This window comes from Hyperolius riggenbachi, chromosome 1, assembly GCF_040937935.1.
Source record: "Hyperolius riggenbachi isolate aHypRig1 chromosome 1, aHypRig1.pri, whole genome shotgun sequence".
NCBI lineage: Eukaryota > Metazoa > Chordata > Amphibia > Anura > Hyperoliidae > Hyperolius > Hyperolius riggenbachi.
Window position 1 is genome coordinate 339,534,485 of NC_090646.1, and position 20,615 is coordinate 339,555,099.

The window sequence follows — 20,615 nt, forward strand, 5'->3', positions numbered from 1 at the left end:
CGAACCGTTCAAATGTGAACTCTAATATGGAGTCATTGCACAAGCGCTATCATTTTGCTAGAACGATTTTCAAAATCACCGGCTCTTAAAACATCCCAAAAGCGCCCTTAGGGCCCATTCACACTTGTGCGTTTTCAGAGCGATTTTAGCTCAGCTGAAAATCGCTAGCGATTTGAAAAACGTGTGCACAATGAAGGTGTATGGAAGTGTTCTCATCTAAGCGTTTAGCGATTTGCTGAAACGCAAACTCGTTGCATGCAGCGTTTTCTGAGCGATTCTGGAGCGATTAGCGAATCAGTAAAAGTATTTGAATTGAACTAGAAATCGCAAAACGCTAATCGCTGGAAAACGCTCTCTATACAGTGGAAAATCGCTAGAAAAAAACACCAGAAAAACGCTCAGCGTTTTGCGTTAGCGTTTGGCGATTTCTAGTGTGAATGGGCCCTTAGGTGTGAACAAGCCTTTACCGAATATGGTAGCTCATTGTGAGTGGGTGCCAATACGGTTCAAATTGTCTTATATTAGAGATTTTAACCCTATTTGCAGATGTCAGCGCAATATAATAGCATATCATGCACTGAAGCATTAGCGTACCCCTGACAGTAACTCCGCCTTTCCTCGCCGGTACAATTCCCATTGCATGCCGGGACATGAAGTTCTTTCTAGGCTATGGGTAGTTCTGCTGCGCAAATTTACACTACAAGTCCCGTGTGACTTCGCGCTGTGGCCTATCTTAGTTAGTATCCGGTGTCCTTGCCTTCGGTCACAGCTTCCCCGGTTCAACATGCTGTCCTCCCGAGCTCTGCTGTTCGTCCGGCGGGCCGTAGCCGTACATGCACGTACATATGCCGAGGCAGCGCCTGCTGCGGCACAGGCTATGAGCTTCACCTTCGCCTCCCCTAGTCAGGTCGTATATCTGTGCTCTCTGGCTTTGCACCAGCATGTAGTCCTTGACTGAACTTTTCCTCTCCTTGTTGAAATGGCTGAAATTTCTATGAATTTTCTATGTGCTCAAATGACAATATACAAGGGAAGTAAAAGCACACAGTATTGATAGCGGTTTGACATTTTCCATTTTATCAAAGGCATTGTACACAAAAGAAGCTGGCTGTGCTGCGCTGTATCTCATCCAGTTTATAATTTTTTTTAATGGAATGGGAAGCTTTTTAATAGCGTAACTCATTGAAGACAATGTTAAAAAAATATATGCTTGCCATTGCCAACATGATGTAAGGCTCTAGGGTCACCTCTGTGTTTGGTTTTGCAAAATGTAGACCAGTTGGAGCCCAATGCATGTGCAGTCGTGTGAACCTGGATTTCTGTGCGCAGCAGCTGTGACTGAGCGCATCTTGGGCATGCACAGCTTGGAAACAACTGGGCAGCCATGCAGGAGTGTGTACAGAGAGGCTACACAGACTGTGCATGTTATAATTTTTTTTTTATATTTAGTGCCAACATCTTCTGTGCAAATTTACACCACAAGTCCCGTGTAACGCTGTACATAGTATAAAACAAATATTGGGTAATATAGATACATGAGAATTTCAAAACACTGTACAGTTGGGATGTCCATCAACACAAGTACAAATACATACATACATAGTTGTGTGATTTGAAATATAACCAATATTGGTACATGTTCATATGAAAAATTATTGCAAAATAAACAATAAGAGTAGATCCCTTCCCTTGCAAGCTTACAATCTAGAGGTTGTGCCTTGGACACACTGAACAGACCCTACAGCAGGAAGATGGAGGGGAGGCCAAACACAGTGAGGACTCTGGTGGTGTCATGAGAGCCTATACATTGTTGGTACATGTACTTCTTTTTTTTTTTTTTTTTTTAAGCCCCCGGGCTTGCCTTAAGGTGCTTAAACATGTTCTATTAGTCACCCACAGGGATCTGGACTCAAACAAGCTAATCTAGCAATCTGGGTCTCTGATACAATGGGGGGGCTACTTTACTCCTGTCTCGGTCAAGAACCATCTAGCCTGAGTTCAAGACTTAAGGTTCTCTTTAGGCTGGTTTCACACCAGGACGTTGCGTTAGAGGGGACGTTAAGGTCGCACAACGTGTCCCTAACGCAACGCCTGGTGGTGTTGGAGCAGGACGCTACCAAGAGCCGCGTTACAAGCAGCTCTTGGTGCGCCTGCTCTGTCGGATGTGCTGCGGAGACCACGTGAGCGGAGCTCTCCGCATCACGTGGTCCCGCTAGCCAATCGGCGGCCTCTCCAAGAAGAAAACACTGCAAGTGCAGTGAATATTAAGTAGCCATGTGCCTGGCTACGTAGCGGCCTCTCCCCGCCTCCTCTCCGCCCCCAAAATAAAAAAAAAACCCACCCGTACTGAGCATGTGCAAGCAGTCTAACTAGGCTCTGCCGCTTAGAAAGTACTGCATGCAGTACGTTGTCTGGTGGCGCAGCGTTACAATGTAACGCAACGTGGGCACTGTGAACAGCCCATTGATTTTTCATTGCTGTGCGGTGGGGTGCGTTACAGGCTGCTCCAACGTGTGCCTGTAACGTCCCACTGTGAAACCAGCCTAAAGGATATCCAAGCTGAAAAAAAAATAGAGGCCGTACATCCAGATCAGGATCACTGCCTCAGTTGTCTCCCATGTTGCTCTGTTTTCACCACAATCCCTCCTGGTATAGGCCACAACCACAGGTAGTTGGTGACCGTTGAACCAGATATTTTTTTTTTTTGGCCTGTGCAGGCGACAGGAGTGTGGTGTCACGGAAAAAAATGCACATGCGTGAGCCAAAGAAGGTCCTGTTCAAAGATTGCTGACTACTTGTGATCTCAGCCTGTACCAGCACAAATTGTGAGGGGATGAATTATCGTAGAAAGTAAATGAGGCAACGGTCCTGATCTGGATACGTTAAAGATGGTATGTAAGACCTCATATTTAGGAAGACATAGAACTAAAAAGAAAAAAGGGGGAAGAAGGATGACAAGACCCAAACCATGGAGGTCTATTCGCTAAACGAAAGTTGAAACACTTCTTTTTTTTTTTTTTTTTCTGCAGCTGCAAGTGTGACCCTACCCTGAATGGAAAGAATAAGCTTTTGTCCTATGGAAATGAGATACCCACTTAAGCAAAAAGTTGGGGCCTAATGAAATAATCCCTGTGTCATAGAGAAACGTCTTTCTACATGATTGTGCATTAGAGTACCGGTATATGTGAATTCACATGGGACATGATGTAAACATGAATACATATAGCGCTTACTCTAATTAAAACTTGTCTGTTTCTATATTTAAGATAACCTTACCAATACTTATCTTGTTAATTTTTGTTTACAAATTTATTGAATGGGAGCAATACATGCAGCTGTGAGGTTAATTTGTTAAACATTTTGAGATGTATGTACTGTCGAGGCTAAAGCTTCAAACACGCTAGACGCAGCTTGACTGAAGCAGCTTTTTGGAATTGTCATCGGATGAGTATCCAGCATGTATCCAGGGCTCCCAGAAGCTCATTTAAACCACTGCAACAACTGAGCACATTGTTCCCCTACCAGAAACCACTCTATTCAACACTGTTCCATTGCCCCTTCTCCTCTCCCCATAGTAGCAGTATGCATTTCCACTAGTCCTCCACTGCAGGGACCAGGAGACTGCTCCTCCTATCTATGAGAGAGCCAGACAAAAAGCTGTTTGAGTTGAAATCATCTAAGAGTCCTTTTCCTTGTGATGAAGAGAACAGCTCTAGGTGGGCTAAATGTCCAAAATTGCACCTGGCTATATCAAAACTATCAAAGGATGTCCCTATCCTATTTGAAGATGGGTTTTGAAAGATGTCATTTTGTAAAATGGAAGCTCTTCTTAAACGACCATGGGATGCATCAACAGCGTTGTTTGCATCTAATCTGGTGGCTACATGCACAGCAATGTGCTTATTAGGCTAACAAATTGCAAAATCACCTTTAGAGTGGACAGTCTTGTGACTGGCTTAAAGGGAAGGTTCAGGGACTGCATAAAAAAAAAAATAAAAATCCAAATCCACTTACCTGGGGCTTCCTCCAGCCCGTGGCAGGCAGGAGGTGCCCTCGGCGCCGCTCCCGGTGGTCTCCGGTGGCAAGCCCGACCTGGCCAGGCCTGCTGCCAGGTCGGGCTTCTTCTGCGCTCCAAAGTGCGTGTCACTCGTGCGCGCTGACGTCATCGGACGTCCTCTGGGCTGTACTGCGCAGGCTCAGTAGTTCTGAGCCTGCGCAGTACAGCCCGGAGGACGTCCGATGACGACAGTGCGCACGAGTGACACGCACTTTAGAGCGCAGAAGAAGCCCGGCCTGGCCAGGTCGGGCTCGCCACCGGAGACCACCGGGAGCCTGCGGAGCGGCGCCGAGGGCACCTCCTGCCTGCCACGGGCTGGAGGAAGCCCCAGGTAAGTGGATTTGGATTTTTTTTTTTTTTTATGCAGTCCCTGAACTTTCCCTTTAATGCGTTCCAGTTCTGTCCTATCGCTCGCAGAAATGTATTTATTATCCAACACGTCTAGTGAATCTGTTGGAATTTCAGCTTGTACATCGGGGATCATAAATTTAGCTAGACTCTTCCTGTGGTTAGAAGGATGGGATGGGGACCCGACAGCCAAAAGTAAGTTGTTCCCTTTCTTTTGAAGGAGGACTCTTATTTATATATCCTCCTAAAAAGGGAGAGCCCTTTTTTTGAAAAAGAATTTCCATTTTTGTAAGAGAAATGTCAATGGTAAAACACTCTTATGCTGGGTACACACGTTGAGATTTCCCGCTCGATTCGCGATTTGATTATTTCAAACATGCTCGATCGGATTTTGATCGTTCCTGCCATCGATTTTGCATACTTAACACAGTGTTCTCCCCAGAATTTTTTTCCAGCCGGGTGGCATGAAAAAGTAGCCGGGTGGCATAAAATGGGCGTGGCCATGACGTGCTGGAAAATAGGCGTGGCTATAACATGGGCATAGCCAACTGTATTATAACAGTGTAACCCAAAAGGGCCCTGATTTTTTTTTTTATCCCCAAAACACAGCTAGGCCATAATGGTAATTACACGTTCCCCCCCCCCCAAAACACATATTAAGGCAGCATTTCCAATACCCCAGATATCCAATGTAGAAACTATTACTCAACATTTCCAATGCATAAACCATTACTCAAAATGTCAAATGCAAGACCGATTACCCCAAATGTAGGTCAGACTGGTGGAGTGGGTAGGTAGGTCAGGCTGGTGGCTAGTGAGGTGGACTAGTGTGTTAGGTAGGTCAGGCTGCTGGCTAGTGGGGTAGATAGGTACTTAAGGCTGCTGGCTAGTGGTGTGGGTAGGAAGGATAGGCTGGTGGCTAGTGGGGCGGGTAGGTAAGTAGGTCAGGCTGGTGGCTAGTGGGGTGGGTGGGTAAGTAGGTCAGGCTGGTGGCTAGTGATGTGGGTGGGTAAGTAGGTCAGGCTGGTGGCTAGTGGGGTGGGGGTGAGGAGGTCAGGCTGGTGGCTTGTGGGGTGGGGGTGAGGAGGTCAGGCTGGTGGCTAGTGGGGTGGGGGTGAGGTCAGGCTGGTGGCTAGTGGGGTGGGGGTGAGGTCAGGCTGGTGGCTAGTGATGTGGGTGGGTAAGCAAGTCAGGCTGGTGGCTAGTGATGTGGGTGGGTAAGCAAGTCAGGCTGGTGGCTAGTGATGTGGGTGGGTAAGCAAGTCAGGCTGGTGGCTAGTGGGGTGGGGGTGAGGAGGTCAGGCTGGTGGCTAGTGGGGTGGGGGTGAGGAGGTCAGGCTGGTGGCTAGTGGGGTGGGGAGGTCAGACTGGTGGCTAGTGGGGTGGGGGTGAGGATGTTAGGCTGGTGGCTAGTGGAATGGGTGGGTGGGTAAGTAGGTCAGGCTGGTGGCTAGTGGGGTGGGGGTGAGGTCAGGCTGGTGGCTAGTGGGGTGGGGGTGAGGTCAGGCTGGTGGCTAGTGGGGTGGGGGTGAGGAGGTCAGGCTGGTGGCTAGTGGGGTGGGGGTGAGTAGGGCAGGCTGGTGGCTAGTGGGGTGGGGGTGAGGATGTTAGGCTGGTGGCTAGTGGAATGGGTGGGTGGGTAAGTAGGTCAGGCTGGTGGCTAGTGGGGTGGGGGTGAGGAGGTCAGGCTAGTGGGGTGGGGGTGAGGAGGTTAGGCTGGTGGCTAGTGGAATGGGTGGGTGGGTAAGTAGGTCAGGCTGGTGGCTAGTGGGGTGGGGGTGAGGAGGTCAGGCTGGTGGCTAGTGGTGGGGGGGATGAGTAGGTCAGGCTAGTGGGGTGGGGGTGAGGAGGTCAGGCTGGTGGGGTGGGGGTGAGGAGGTCAGGCTGGTGGCTAGTGGGGTGGGGGTGAGGAGGTCAGGCTGGTGGCTAGTGGTGGGGGGGATGAGTAGGTCAGGCTGGTGGGATGGGTGGGTAGTTAGGTAGCTCCCCCCTCCCTCTCAGATAGCAGGGCAGCCGGTTGCTCCTTACATAGAATGGTGTGTAATCCGGTCCTCCTCCGGCTGCTTCGTGAAGGTGTCTCCCAGTTGCATCACTCGCTCCACACTTTCAGACAGGGTGCTGGCAGGGGCACTCATCCGTTCCGTTTGCCGGGATTCCACGATCCGCCTCAGCCAGCGGCGCGCGTGCCAACCACTGGGGGGCGGGTCCACAGCGAGGCAGCCTCCTATTGGCCGGAGGGCGGGGCGGACACGCGTTGATTTGTGGAGGAAGCCGACTCATCCACCCAGTTCACCTATCGCTGCTGAAGACTGGGAGAGCGGCTTACTCCACTGTGAGGGAGGGAACTTCGGCTTGTAAAGTGTCCCCTGCGCGGCTGCCATTTTCTCGAGGATCGCCGCTCAGGATGAGAAAATACTTTTCAAAATGATGCCGCCGGGGTTTCAAAACAGGCGGGCGGGGTTTCAAAACAGCCGGGCGGCCCGCCCACCTAATTAGGCCTGGGGAGAACACTGTTAACATAAGAAAAACTATCGAAATCCAATCGAGCATGTTGGAAATAATCAAATCGATCCGTTTGATCCCGCGAATCGAGCGGGAAATCTCAACGTGTATACCCAGCATTAGGCCCAGTGCACACCAAAACTGTTAGCAGATCCTCAAAACGCTAGATGTTTTTGAAGCAGATTTTCAGAGCGCTTCTAGGCATGTTTAGAAAGGTTTTCTAAACATGCCTAGCATTTTCTGGAGCGGTTTTGTGTAGCAGATTTCATATATTGTTACAGTAAAGCTGTTACCGAACAGCTACTGTAACAAAAAACCCTGGAAAACTGCTCTGATCTAGCGTTTTTCAGAGCGGTTTTCGCTTCTCCTATACTTAACATTGAGGCAGAAACGCTTCTGCAAACAGCAAAAGTGCTGCAGGACCCACGTTTGGGGTTTGCTAACAACCTCAAACCGCTGGTGTGCACCAGCCCATTGAGATACATTATCCAAACGGTTTCACAGGCAGAAGCAGTTTGCGAAACGCTTCAAAAAACTCTCGCTGTGCACCAGGCCTGTCAAAAGGTGGCAAAATAACAACTCAAAGATCCAGAGGATTTCTGTTTAAACCTCAGACCCCTGCAACGTCAACTCAACATTTGGAACATTGACTGTTTGACTAGGAAAAGATTACCCAAAAGAAATTGGTTCTAGGTGTAATCAGTCCACTGCTCAAGCAGGAATTCATTTCAAACCCCCAACTTTCAAGTTTACTGCCGATCTCCAGTTCAACAGGCAGTCTTGGAAAATGCAGGTTTTCAGAAGGGTGTGATGTAAGAGGTTCCAATATCTCTGGGGGGAAAGGTTTTTTTTCTATCAGAGAGGCGATGTCTCTATTGAGCAGAATGACAGCATGCGTTCTGGCAGTTTGTTGGGCTCAAGCAAGATACTGAATCTTGCAATTGTACATTCTTTTACAGTGGAAAAGCAACATGAGTTCTCTTGACCTCCAATTCGGGATTTCGGTTCAAAACAGGTCTGCATGTGGTGAACAATTCCAGAGAACTTAAAGGTGTAAATTGGATTAGCAAGGATTCAATTGTTTTAACCACCCTGGCGTTCTATTTTTTTTTTTTTTTTTTTTCTTGCGCTCAGCCGCAGGTGGGTTTAAAAAAAAAAAAAAAAAATATTTTTTTTCTTTTTTTAAATGATGTAGCTAGCCTAGCGCTAGCTACATGATTCCCCCTCCCTGCGCCATCCCACCCACCCCTCCGATTGCCGCTGGCGATCATACCCGACAGGGAATCCCGCTCTGAACGGGATTTCCTGTTAGGGCTTCCCTCGTCGCCATGGCGACGATCGGAATGACGTCAGGGAGAGTCCCGATTCACCCCATAGCGCAGCCTGGCGGTGATTGGCCAGGCTGCGCTGGGGGGAGGGGGTGCCGTTTCACGGCGGATCGGCGGCAGTCGAATTAAACATGCAGCTAGCAACGTGCTAGCTGCGTGTTTAAAAAAAAAAAAATTGTAAAAAAAGACCCACCAGGGGCTGAGAGATCCACCTTCGTGGTAATGGATGAGCTGAGCTCGTCCATACCACTAAGGTGGTTAAACAACCGACACAAGTCTCTGGGGTTGGGGAGCTCATAAGGGCGCTGTACTACTTCAAGGTCTGTGGAATCCAGTGGAGGGGGGGATTCTCTTCGAACCAGCGGGAGCACCCAGCTGTTTGGAGAGCTCTGACGTCAGTGGAGAATCATCTGTCAAATCATCATGTCCTCATTTATTCAGACAGCAGAGCTGTCACTGCGTACCTGAACAAGCATGGTGACAAAAGGAGTCCCTCCATTGATCTCACTCTCTCTGAGGATCTTCCTTTTGGGTGGGGGAGAATTTTCTCTCCCTGAGAGCTGTACACTTAAAGGGAGTCTGAGGAGAGGGAAGGTTCTGAGTCCTCTAGAGCCTTCCTGATCTCCTCAGGGCCCCATGTTCTATCGCTGGATCCCCATTGGCAGTCTCCAACCGACCAGTCGGAGACTGCTCTCCGCCGCTGCCCAGGCCTTCAGAAGACTTCGGGAGCCCAAGTGCTCCCGAAGACTGGCTGCTCCATACTACGCATGCGCAAGTATGCTTTCTCGCACACTCGCGCATGCGCGGTACGGAGCTGCCCTTCTTCGGGAGCACTCAGGGTTCTGATGCCTCCCACAGCAGGAGATTTGAACCAAGGATCCAGCGCTGGAATGTGGGGAACGTGATAATGGGAAGGCTCTATAGGACCCAGAGCATTTTCTCTTCTCAGGTGAGAATTTGGTTTTTGTTTTCTCTTCAGATTTAATTTAAAGGGATACTGTAGGGGGGTCAGGGGAAAATGAGTTGAACTTACCCGGGGCTTCTAACGGTCCCCCGCAGACATCCTGTGCCCGTACAGCCACTCACAGATGCTCCGGCCCCTCCTCCGATTCACTTCTGGAATTTCAGACTTTAAAGTCTGAAAACCACTTCGCCTGCGTTGCTGTGTCCTCGATCCCGCTGATGTCATCAAGAGCGCACAGCGCAGGCCCAGTATGGTCTGTGTCTGCGCAGTACACTCCTGGTGACATCAGCGGGAGCGAGGACACGGGCGTGCAGGCGCAGTGGTTTTCTGACTTTAAAGTCAGAAATTCCAGAATTGAACTGGAGGCGGGGCCAGGGCATCGGTGAGTGGCTGCGCCAACACAGGATGTCTGCGGGGGACCATTAGAAGCCCCGGGTAAGTTCAGCTCATTTTCCCCGACCCCCCTACAGTATCCCTTTAAGCGGAAAACAAAAGGTGACAAAATTTCTCAGCCAACAAACTTTTCTCTCTGAAGAGTGGTGTCTGAATAATAGTGTGTTCAGTCAGAGGTGGGGTCTTCCCGCAGTTTGTTTTTGTACAAGGCAAAATATATATAATCTTTGGCCTCCTTTCCCTAGATGCAAGGGGCTTTCCTGCAAATTGATAAGATTACAAGTGCGCCAAAATTATCACATTGTGTTGAGCTATACTCAGCTGAGGAAACAATGCAGAAAAGATTCTGCTGTATTCAGTGGGGAAGCACAGCAATTGATTACAAGACAGTCTGATAATTTGTCCTGCAACTGGCTATATATGGGTGTGGCTTGACACCCAGGTCATGCACCCACCTGCAAATACGGTAAGGTGTGCCACTCCAAATCTACCACTATGTGCAACTGGCAATGTTATCAGTTAGCTTCAGTGACATCTAACTAAAGCTCCATACGCAATCTAGACCAGTCATTGGAAAAACAAATGATCCAAGGTTTAGCACTGAGCAAAAGACATTTGCGCACATTTGAGTTCAGTGGCGGTCTTGTGATTGAATCATTACCAGGAGCATAACCATGAGAACCTGGAAGTGCGATATTTGCAGCATGTGAGTATTCTGAATGGTTTGATCATTTGCCATCGTTCGATATGAACAATTAAAAAGAAAACACAAAATTCTTGGACAAATCTTAGTTCATTTCCGATGACCGCAGTCTAGTTTGTGTATGGAGCTTTAGCCTTCCATTGACACTAGCGTAGTCTTTCTGTTGATGTATAAAGCTGCTTACCCCATCTTCTAAGATGTGGAAAGAAACATAAGGACAAGTGCTACATGCAGTGGTGTGGCAATAGGGAAAGCAGAGGTTGCGACCACACCGGGTACCCTGGACCAGAGGGGGTCTCCTGAATCCGTTAGTAGAATTTCATAGGTGCTCTTCTGACAATAAACACCTCTGTGCATTGAAAAGTGGTAATCCTCAACAAACTATTTTCTAAGGCTGCATTTCCACTTGTGCGGTGCGAATCGCCGCGGTAAAAATTTGCATGCGGATGCGAATTTCACATGCGGGTCCATGCGAAATTTCATGCAAATTCGCATGGATGACGATGTATGCGAATTTAAACATGGCAGTGCTGGTGTGCTTTTCCATTGTTTCTATGCAAATTTGCATGCGAATTCGCATGAAAATTCGCATACAAAAACCTCATGCGAATTTCCTATTAAATACATTTTATGCGATTCGCATAGCGGTATGCGAATTCTGATGACTCTGCCATGGAAATTTTTTCTGCTCAGAAAAACGCAAAGGAATCCTGACAAGTGGAAACAGTCCCATTCAATTGTATTGCTATGCGAATTTGCATGCGAAAAACGCATGCGAATTCGCTATAGTGGAAATGGGCCCTAAGTCTGATTACTCCTCCCTGACACTGCAACTGTCCTTGGTGTGTTTTGGGGCTCCATATCAATACACTGCTTGGGGTTCCATGTAAAACTCACTGGGACCCCAAGCTCCTTTTTAAGCCACTGGTTACATGTGTGTATTTTTTCATATGTCGTTAAAGCTATAATATATCTTAACACAAGACTTTCTTTGTACAGGTGTTTTACAATGAAGCTAATGTGAAGCAAGTTGATGTTCCTACAACAACCGGAATGTTTGGAATCCTGTCAAATCATGTCCCAACGTTACAAGTCCTTAGACCTGGGCTTGTCACTGTGACTGCTGAAGATGGGTCTGCAACAAAGTACTTTGGTGAGTGTGCTCATTACCATCCTGTCTAAAGCATGTACATGCAATAGGAGCTATTTTTTTTCTTCTTTTTTTTGATTAGGATTTTAACACTCTCTATTCTGTATGATGTCTTGTAGTTTATTTAAAATTTACATTTACAGCTCAACATAAACCCAAAATTTACCGAGGCAAATGCTTAAAGTGGTGCTGTCAGCCATGCTTTCTCAGAAAAGTAAAACCTCATAAGTAGATAAATACTTGCTCTACTTACATAAAATATGTATTGCACTGTCCTCGTTTTGATTTTAGTGATTTTTTTTCTACAGTTAAAAAGGAGAAAATCCATCTTAGCATTTCACATTTTAAGTGTGGCTATTTTGAAGCCAATCCTGATGTCATTTCCTCCCTTAAGGTGCATACACACATCAGACCATAGTCTTTGGAAACTGAAAGATCACAGACCAATTTTACCCCCTTCCATGTAGTATGAGAGCCATACCTTCACAGTCTTTTCTATGGAGCTGAACTCCACATTAGAAAAAAAATCTTTGCAAGATGCTGTACACAAACATGCTGTACAGACACAGAAGATCAGTAGCTGCAAAAGATCTGTTCCTACCAAAAATCCATTCCTGCAAATTGCAATGTTAGTCTATGAGATCTGCAGATCATCATACACACATGATTTAACTGACATTCATCTTCAGATCAGATCCACCAGGATGGATTTTCAGATCTGCGGATGATTGCTTGATCTGCAGATGAATGTCAGTTAAATCATGTGTGTATGATGATCTGCAGATCTCATAGACTATCATTGCAATTTGCAGGAACGGATTTTTGGCAGGAACAGATCTTTTGCAGATACTGATCTTTTGTGTCTGTACAGCATCTGTGTGTGCAGCATCTTGCAAAGATTTTTTTTCTAATGTGGAGTTCAGCTCCATAGAAATGACTGTGTAGAGTATGGCTCTCATACTACATGAAGGGTGGTAAGATTGGTCTGTGATCTTTCAGTTTCCAAAGACTATAGTCTGATGTGTGTATGCACCCTTACTCTCCTCTGCCTGATTGTGTATGCATTGCCCGCCCTCCACTATAGAAAGTGCATTGTCTCAGCATGAGAAATATTGGCTAATCAGAGAGGAACAGAGGTGTGGGAGGGGAAAGAGGCTTTAACCAATCAGGCTGCTTTAGTTAAGTCTGAGGAGAAAGTAGAGAAGTAAAAAAGGACAACCCAGCATGCCCTGCAACTTCCTTTGTGCGGCAATGTACCAAATAATAGTTTTTTTTTTTTTGTTTTTTTTTTTTTTTTTATACTTTTGGATTGCCTGGTTAGCATCCTTATTACTTTACCAGATAAAAATAATTGATGTTTTTTTATTGTATACCTGACAGTTACACTTTAAAGCAGCCATGTGGATTAGGTTCACCCTCCTAAAGAGGGTTTCATCGGGGTAACAAGTGCAAACAGTGCAAGGTGCTATAAAATGTCTGTTGTACAAACAATCACATGGTATGTACAACCATGATTGGCTGATGGGACTGACCTGTTTCCAATTCCAATAAAGGAACTCAGCATAGTTATTTGTGTGCTTGGCACTGTAAATACACATGTCTATCTCATCATGTCACATTTCACCTCTGTTGTCCTTTTAATTAGATGCAATCTTTATAGTATACCTGATTCCAAAAATTTAAAGACCGGGGAAGGGCCTGTAGTTGGCGCTAGCCTCATGAGTTGATTAACCACCCTGGCGTTCTATTAAGATCGCCAGGGCAGCTGCATGAGGGTTTTTTTTAAATAAAAAAAAAAATATTTCATGCAGCCAACTGAAAGTTGGCTGCATGAAAGCCCACTAGATGGCGCTCCGGAGGCGTTCTTCTGATCGCCTCCGGCGCCCGGAATAAACAAGGAAGGCCGCAATGAGCGGCCTTCCTTGTTTTGCTTAGATCGTCGCCATAGCGACGAGCGGAGTGACGTCATGGACGTCAGCCGACGTCCTGACGTCTGCCGCCTCCGATCCAGCCCTTAGCGCTGGCCGGAACTATTTGTTCCGGCTGCGCAGGGCTCAGGCGGCTGGGGGGACCCTCTTTCGCCGCTGCTCGCGGCGGATCGCCGCAGAGCGGCGGCGATCGGGCAGCACACGCGGCTGGCAAAGTGCCGGCTGCGTGTGCTGCTCTTTATTTCATGTAAATCGGCCCAGCAGGGCCTGAGCGGCACCCTCTGGCGGTAATGGACGAGCTGAGCTCGTCCATACCGCTAAGGTGGTTAACCGTTCTCTCGGTGCATTCCATAAACAATATAAAAAACCAAACCAACATGAGGCACAGTGTGGAATGCTCATTGTAAAGAACTGTGACTAAATATCTTGCATGTGAAACATCAGATACTGTCTTCTGGGTTGTACCGACGAAGTTTACTGTGTTTTATGTACTTCATGGTGTGCTGCAGGTTCTTGTACTCAAGTTTGACTTTAAATGAATATGGCAGCATCTATATCTATCTCACCTCAGTTGTCCTAAGGACTCACAAGGCGACAATAACTATTTTTCCTCATCTAGGGCTTCTTCCAGCCCCTAGCAGCCATCTCAGTCCCTTATCGCAGCTCCGGTCCTCCTCAGAGTCCCGCTGACTGCCCATAAAGAGTGGTGGCGGTTCTGTTCCTGCGTGGGCAGGGCATCCACATCACCTGGTGTATACTACGCAGTAGTAGCCACTCTTTACGGGCGGTCAGCGGGACACAGAGGAGGACTGGAGCTGAGCGAGGGACTGAAATGGCTTCTAGGGGCTGGAAATGGCCCCAGGTGAGTAAAAATAGTTAGTCGCCTCGTGAGTCCTTTAAGAAGTGGGACTAGTATAAATATATAATTTTTTTTTATTTAACTGAAAGTTGAAACATAGGAACAGTTTTCCCTAGCCAGTCACTTTCTAATGCACTTTAAACGCTGTAGGCAGTAATGGCCTCAATTCACTAAGATCATGCTGGAGATAAGGCAAGAGAAAACATACCTCCACACAGTGAGAGAGTTATCTTATCTCTTCATTCCTTAAAGAGACACTGAAGCGAAAAAAAATATATGATATAGTGAATTGGTTGTGTACTATGAATAATTACTAGAAGATTAGCAGCAAAGAAAATATTCTCATACTTTTATTTTCAGGTATATAGTGTTTTTTTCTAACATTGCATCATTCTATAATATGTGCACATTACACAACACTCAGCATTCAAAATGAGTCTTTTTCCAGTAACCCTCCAGGACAGGTAACTACGAGATTTGGCCCCTCCCAGGAAACAGGAAACATCCACTTGGTCTCTCTATAAGTTTAGATCCACCGCAGGTGTCCGGCAGTATGGATGTTTCCTGTTCCCTGGAACAGGTCTCTCTGTAAGGTGTCCGAGTCCTGGAGAGCCTGGGCGGCTAAGGGCTTTGGGCATGCTGCTGGGGATTTATGCTGACCGATAAATGCGGAGCTCAGTAGTGTGGAACCAGTGGCTTACCTCCCCCAAACGCATGATGTTCAGGTGATGGCGACAGTGGGGAGGCTGTAGCGAAGACGCTCTTTTGGCAGAGGCCGCTGGCACGGTTGTTGGACGATGGGGGAGACAAAGCGGTAAGCGGAGGCTATGCGCATGGTTTCCCTCAACCAAGATGGCGGCACGGACGTTTCCGGTGTTGCTGTAACGTCACTTCCGCACGCCAGAAGGGAAGAGCTACAGCGGTTCGGCGTTCACTTTCACTATCCATTAAACTGTGTGAGAGATAAACGCTGCTCAGGAGGCTGGGATTCAAGGCAGGAGGCCAAGAAGGATACCAAAGCCGACAAGCCTGAGACGGATCCAAACAAACAAGACGCAGGAGCGGTGAGATAAAACTGATTTGGATTCGTTTTTACAGCTAGCCTTAGCTGTTGGGGCAAAGTTTAGCTAAGAATTGTTTGTTTAGCTAAAATGGTTTGTTTGACTAGGGTTGTTTTGTCGTTTTTTCAGAGTAAAATACTGCTGATTAAACTGACAGGCCCAGGTCCAAACGTTGCCCTATGTGCAATACTAAGTGGACACATGTATGTGCTAAAACTGGATTAAGCAGGCATAATTGCACTGCTTAATCAGGAGTCTGCTACTTCATATAAATACTTAATGAATGCAATGAGAAGTGAAATGATTGAGTTAATTAAGGCTTTCAGAGAAGCAATGGTGGTTTCGGCTACACAAGCACCTGTTAATGTTGTTACAGATAAAAGTCCTTGTGCCAATTAATGTTGAAACTACTTTTTTTGCATGGGCTGGGGTGATTATAACTCCGCCAGTTATTGACAATATACCTGCTTCCATATCAGATGAAATTGTTAGTAATGTATCTGTTGGACGGTGGTTTGTGCATAAGAAAGCTACAGTTAAATCTAATAGACAGTTTTGTCTGATTCTAAACCAGAGAATGTTTTTGATTCTGAGGGTAAAGAGGAGTATGCAAAGCAAATCTGAAAGAGTTAAATTTGCATCAAGTGAAACTGAAAAGCTTTGTATAATGCATTAGTTTTTAAAAAACTGACAAGCCACAAAGGACTTCTTTACATGAGGAATTATATGCAGGAGTAGAAGGCCAACCACTAGGATTTTTTGTACATACTACAAAGGAAAAGTTTTTTTTTTCCTTTTTCATAAGAGCATAGCTAACACTGGGACAAGTGTCCTAAGTTATATTGCATAAAGGCTGTGTGCATCTAACACCAGATGAACCCTTATATACCTGACGTTGCAGATAAGGCCTAATTAGCTTATTCATGAGACTCTGCTCAAGCAAATCTGCATTCGCTTTTGCATGCCAGGATATGTAGAGTTTTGCCAACTAACTCACCACAAAGTTTCCTAAGTTGGATGGTGTCTTTTCTTAAATTAAAATGAATTAGCTTTTGAAGGCATTGATAATATAAAAGAACCTTCAAAAAAAAAAAAAAAAAAAAGTTTGTTTTAAAAGAAAACTTGGACAGCTACTGGTGAAAAGTTTCAGCCTGCTGCAGCAACTACACTAGTTGCTCGCACTTTAAATATAGGGATGAAGTTTCTGAATGGAGTCAGTTTACATAGTCTGGACTCTTCTGATTCCAGGAGGATACAGAATAGGCATCGGTCTGAAAGATGCTTATTGACAGGTACTGATTGAACGAAAACTGAAGGTATCACTTTCAATTCAGTTGCCTTTCCTTTAGAATAAAATCGGCACCCAGAATATTTACAAAAATGATTTAGTAAATAGTTGCCAAACTTCACAGGAAAGAAATTAATTCCTTACCAGTTAATGCATCATAGAGGTAGTGATTACAGAACTGAAAAAAGCTGGATGAGTAATCAGCATAGAAAGATTTCAAATACAACCATCTCGGATAATTCTGTGCCTAGGATTTGTGATAAACGAAAAATTGTCTTAGGGGAACAAAATTGTTCAAGTTGATGAACTTAGCGTTATACTGGGCATACACGGCTCGTTTATTGTGCCGGATCGAGCCAGCGGCTCGATGCCAGCGCATTCCCGCTCGTGCGCGCAGATCGATTGCAGCTCGTCCCCTTCCTTATAAGCGCCCGATTCCCTGCCATTGTCTGCCGGCAGGAATCGAGTGGGCGCGGGTCGAGCGGCATGATCGGGCCAGCTGAATATTATCAGCTGGCCGGATACGCTTCTTGGTACACGATACAGAAACGTATCGTGTATCTCCCAACATTAGAGAGTCTAGTGTTAGCAGAGGACAATCTGAAGTCGTTCGCAGTTGTATGTCCTAAAGGGCTCAATGAACAATCTTGCAGACTTCCTCAGTCGGACTCAAACGTCGATTGTGGAGTGGACTTTGAATATAGCAGGTGGATAATATAGCAGGTTCATTCTGAATGACAAAGGATATGACATTGTGGGAATAACCGAGACATGGATGGATGAAAGCCATGACTGAATAGCTAATTTAAAAGGATACAATGTGTTTAGGAGGGATAGAACAGGGAAAAAAGGTGGAGGGGTTTGTCTCTTTGTTAAAAATTCTCTTACAGCTGTCCTCAACGATGAGATGGAGGAAGATTGCGAAGATGTGGAGTCCGTTTGGGTAAATATTCATGGTGGAAATAAAAGTTGCCAATTGCTTATTGGGGTATGCTACAGGCCACCTCTTATTAATGAAGCTGCAGAACTGCGATTACTACAGCAGATTGAAAAAGCTGCAGGTAAAAATGAGGTCTTAAAACAGGAGGGGACAGAGGCTGCACTAAGCAATTATAAGGAGTGCAATAAAAATTGTAAAAAAGAAATTAGGCAGGCAAAGATTGAAGCTGAAAAACAAATCGCTAAGGATATCAAATCTAACCCAAAAAAGTTTTACAAGTACATTAACTATAAAAAAAGAAAGGTTGACTGTATAGGACTCCTAAAGGATGAGGATGGGAACTCAATGGTGGATGACCAAGGTAAGGCAGAGTTATTAAATGCTTTCTTTGCTTCTGTCTTCACAAAAGAAACAGCACTGTTGCAAACTACAGAGGCGGAAGAGTCTCAATCTTCTAACTGTAATATTAAATACTTAACGCAGGAAGAAGTGAAGGCAAGACTAAATAAATTAAAAATAGACAAGGCACCTGGCCCGGATGGCATGCATCCTCGGGTCCTAAGGGAATTAAGTTCAGTTATAGATAAACCCCTTTATCTTATCTTTTGTGACTCTCTTGCAACTGGCAGAGTCCCAGTGGATTGGCGTACAGCCCACGTTTTCCCATTTAAGAAGGGCAAAAAATCTGATCCAGGAAATTATAGACCTGTAAGTTTAACATCAGTTGTATGCAAACTATTTGAGGGGTTACTAAGAGATACTATACATGACTTCATAGTAGAAAATAATCTTATTTCTCAGCATCAACATGGGTTTACTAAAGACAGGTCCTGTTTGACTAACATGCTCAGCTTTTATGAGGTAGTGAATGCTAATATGGATATTGGGAATGCTGTAGATGTGATATACTTGGACTTTGCAAAGGCCTTCGACACTGTTCCCCACAAAAGTCTGGTGCAAAAGTTGAGGATGCAAGGACTGGGGAAGAGTCTGTGTTCATGGATAGGGAACTGGCTAATGGACAGAAAACAAAGAGTTGTGGTCAATGGATCATACTCAAAATGGGAGACTGTTAGCAGTGGGGTCCCACAGGGGTCTGTTCTGGGTCCAGTGCTCTTCAATTTATTTATTAATGACCTAGTAGATGCAGTAGTGAGCAATGTTGCTATTTTTGCAGATGATACAAAATTGTGCAGAATCATTAACTCTCAGGAAGATAGTGTCATATTGCAACAGGATCTGGATAGGATGGCTATATGGGCACATACATGGCAGATGAAATTCAATGTTGACAAATGTAAGGTCATGCATTTTGGACGTACTAATGGTCTAGCACCATACAAAATAAATGGGATACAGTTGGGGACATCAAACTTGGAGAAGGACTTAGGAGTACTCATTGACAACAAGTTAAATAATCGTACTCAATGCCAAGCAGCTGCAGCTAAAGCTAACAAAATTTTGGGATGCATTAAAAGGGAAATAAAAACTCGAGATGCTAGCATAATATTGCCCCTGTTAAACTCTCTAGTAAGGCCACATCTGGAATATGGAATTCAGTTCTGGGCACCACATTACAAAAAAGATATTGCAGTTTTAGAGCAGGTGCAGAGACGAGCAACAAAATTGATGCGTGGGATGGAAGGTCTCACTTATCGAGAAAGGTTAGATAAACTGGGTTTATTTAGTCTAGAGAAAAGACGCCTTAGAGGGGATCTAATTAACATGTATAAATACATCAGAGGGCAATATAATACCTTGGCGGATGAGCTTTTTGTCCCTAGGCCTTCTCAAAGGACTAGAGGACATGATCTGCGCATGGAGGAAAAACGTTTTAGCCATTTATTTAGGAAAGGGTTCTTTACAGTAAGAGTGATTAAGATGTGATTAGGATAGAAGAAATAAGGCTGAAAATTTTGTTACAGTGAGAGTCTCTTTAACAATCTGGGGTTATAGATCCTTAAAATGATTCATGAAGGAAAAGGAAATAAATGGCGTATGTTAGATGTAAGGAAAAATCTAATAGAATAGCTAAAGAAATTAAAGATACCAGAAAAGCAGAACATTTATTTAATTTTTCTAGCAAGTTAATAGGCCAGAAGGCATCAAAAAAGACTATAGATAGATCAATCTGTGCATTGTGGAAGCGTATAAAAACATGAATTTAGAAATTCCCGGTGAAGTAAAGGCTCATTATACCAGGGCCACGGCTACGACCTGAGCTTACAGAGCTGGAGTGTCTCCAATGGAGATATGTAAAGCGGCGACATGAAAAAATATCAACACATTCATGTGCCACTACAAGTTGAATCGGATGACTACAAGGGAGTTTGGAAGAGAAGTCCTGCAAGCGGTCAGCCCGCCCTAAGGTTGGTGAGATTTATTTCTCGCTCATCATCTCGTAGTTACCTGTCCTGGAGGGTTACTGGAAAAACCCTAAGCTAGCTAACGGGTAGATTTATTTTAGGTAACCCTCCAGGACAGGTTGCGAACCCACCCATTTTAAAATTAAGTATATGTATATGTATATCATATATATGTAATACTGTATACGTTATGTGTATATATGATAAATTGCAATGTATAATTAGGGTAGTCTGGTGTGTAGACCATGTTCAGGGTTTCTTGAATACATACTGCCGGACACCTGCGGTGGATCTAAACTTATAGAGAGACCAAGTGGATGTTTCCTGTTTCCTGGGAGGGGCCAAATCTCGTAGTTACCTGTCCTGGAGGGTTACCTAAAATAAATCTACCCGTTAGCTAGCTTAGGCTTAGGGTTTCAGAGCAGTCTGTGAAGTAATGACCTCTCCTCTAGCAGAGGAAAAGTAAATAGTCCAGGAACAGTTGAGATAATAAAAGTCAGAAAACAGCCCTCTCGACGACTAAAGGTGGCCATACACTGGCCCGATTCGCGGCCGTTTCGACAGCAGATTCGATCCTGGGATCGAATCTGCTGCTAATCGTTCGCGGTAAACGCACCCGCTGATCGCGCCGTGCGGGAAATTACCCTCGAACGCCCGCGGGTAGGGAGCGCGTCGCTAGCGGCGGCCGATCCGATCAGGTATACATTACCTGACGCTGGCTCCCGGGC

At 45.5% G+C, this 20,615-nt stretch overlaps 1 protein-coding gene across 1 annotated transcript in view; it reads left to right on the forward strand.

Moving 5' to 3' along the window:
• Nucleotides 1–725: 725 nt before the first annotated feature.
• The window catches only part of ATP5F1D (ATP synthase F1 subunit delta), a 95,442-nt gene continuing 75,552 nt past the window's right edge, over nt 726–20,615 (forward strand). Inside the window, exons 1-2 of the mRNA XM_068233989.1 lie at nt 726–907; nt 11,295–11,448. Coding sequence (XP_068090090.1) covers nt 785–907; nt 11,295–11,448 — 277 coding nt within the window. The 5' untranslated portion in view covers nt 726–784. The remainder of the gene's footprint in view (nt 908–11,294; nt 11,449–20,615) is intronic.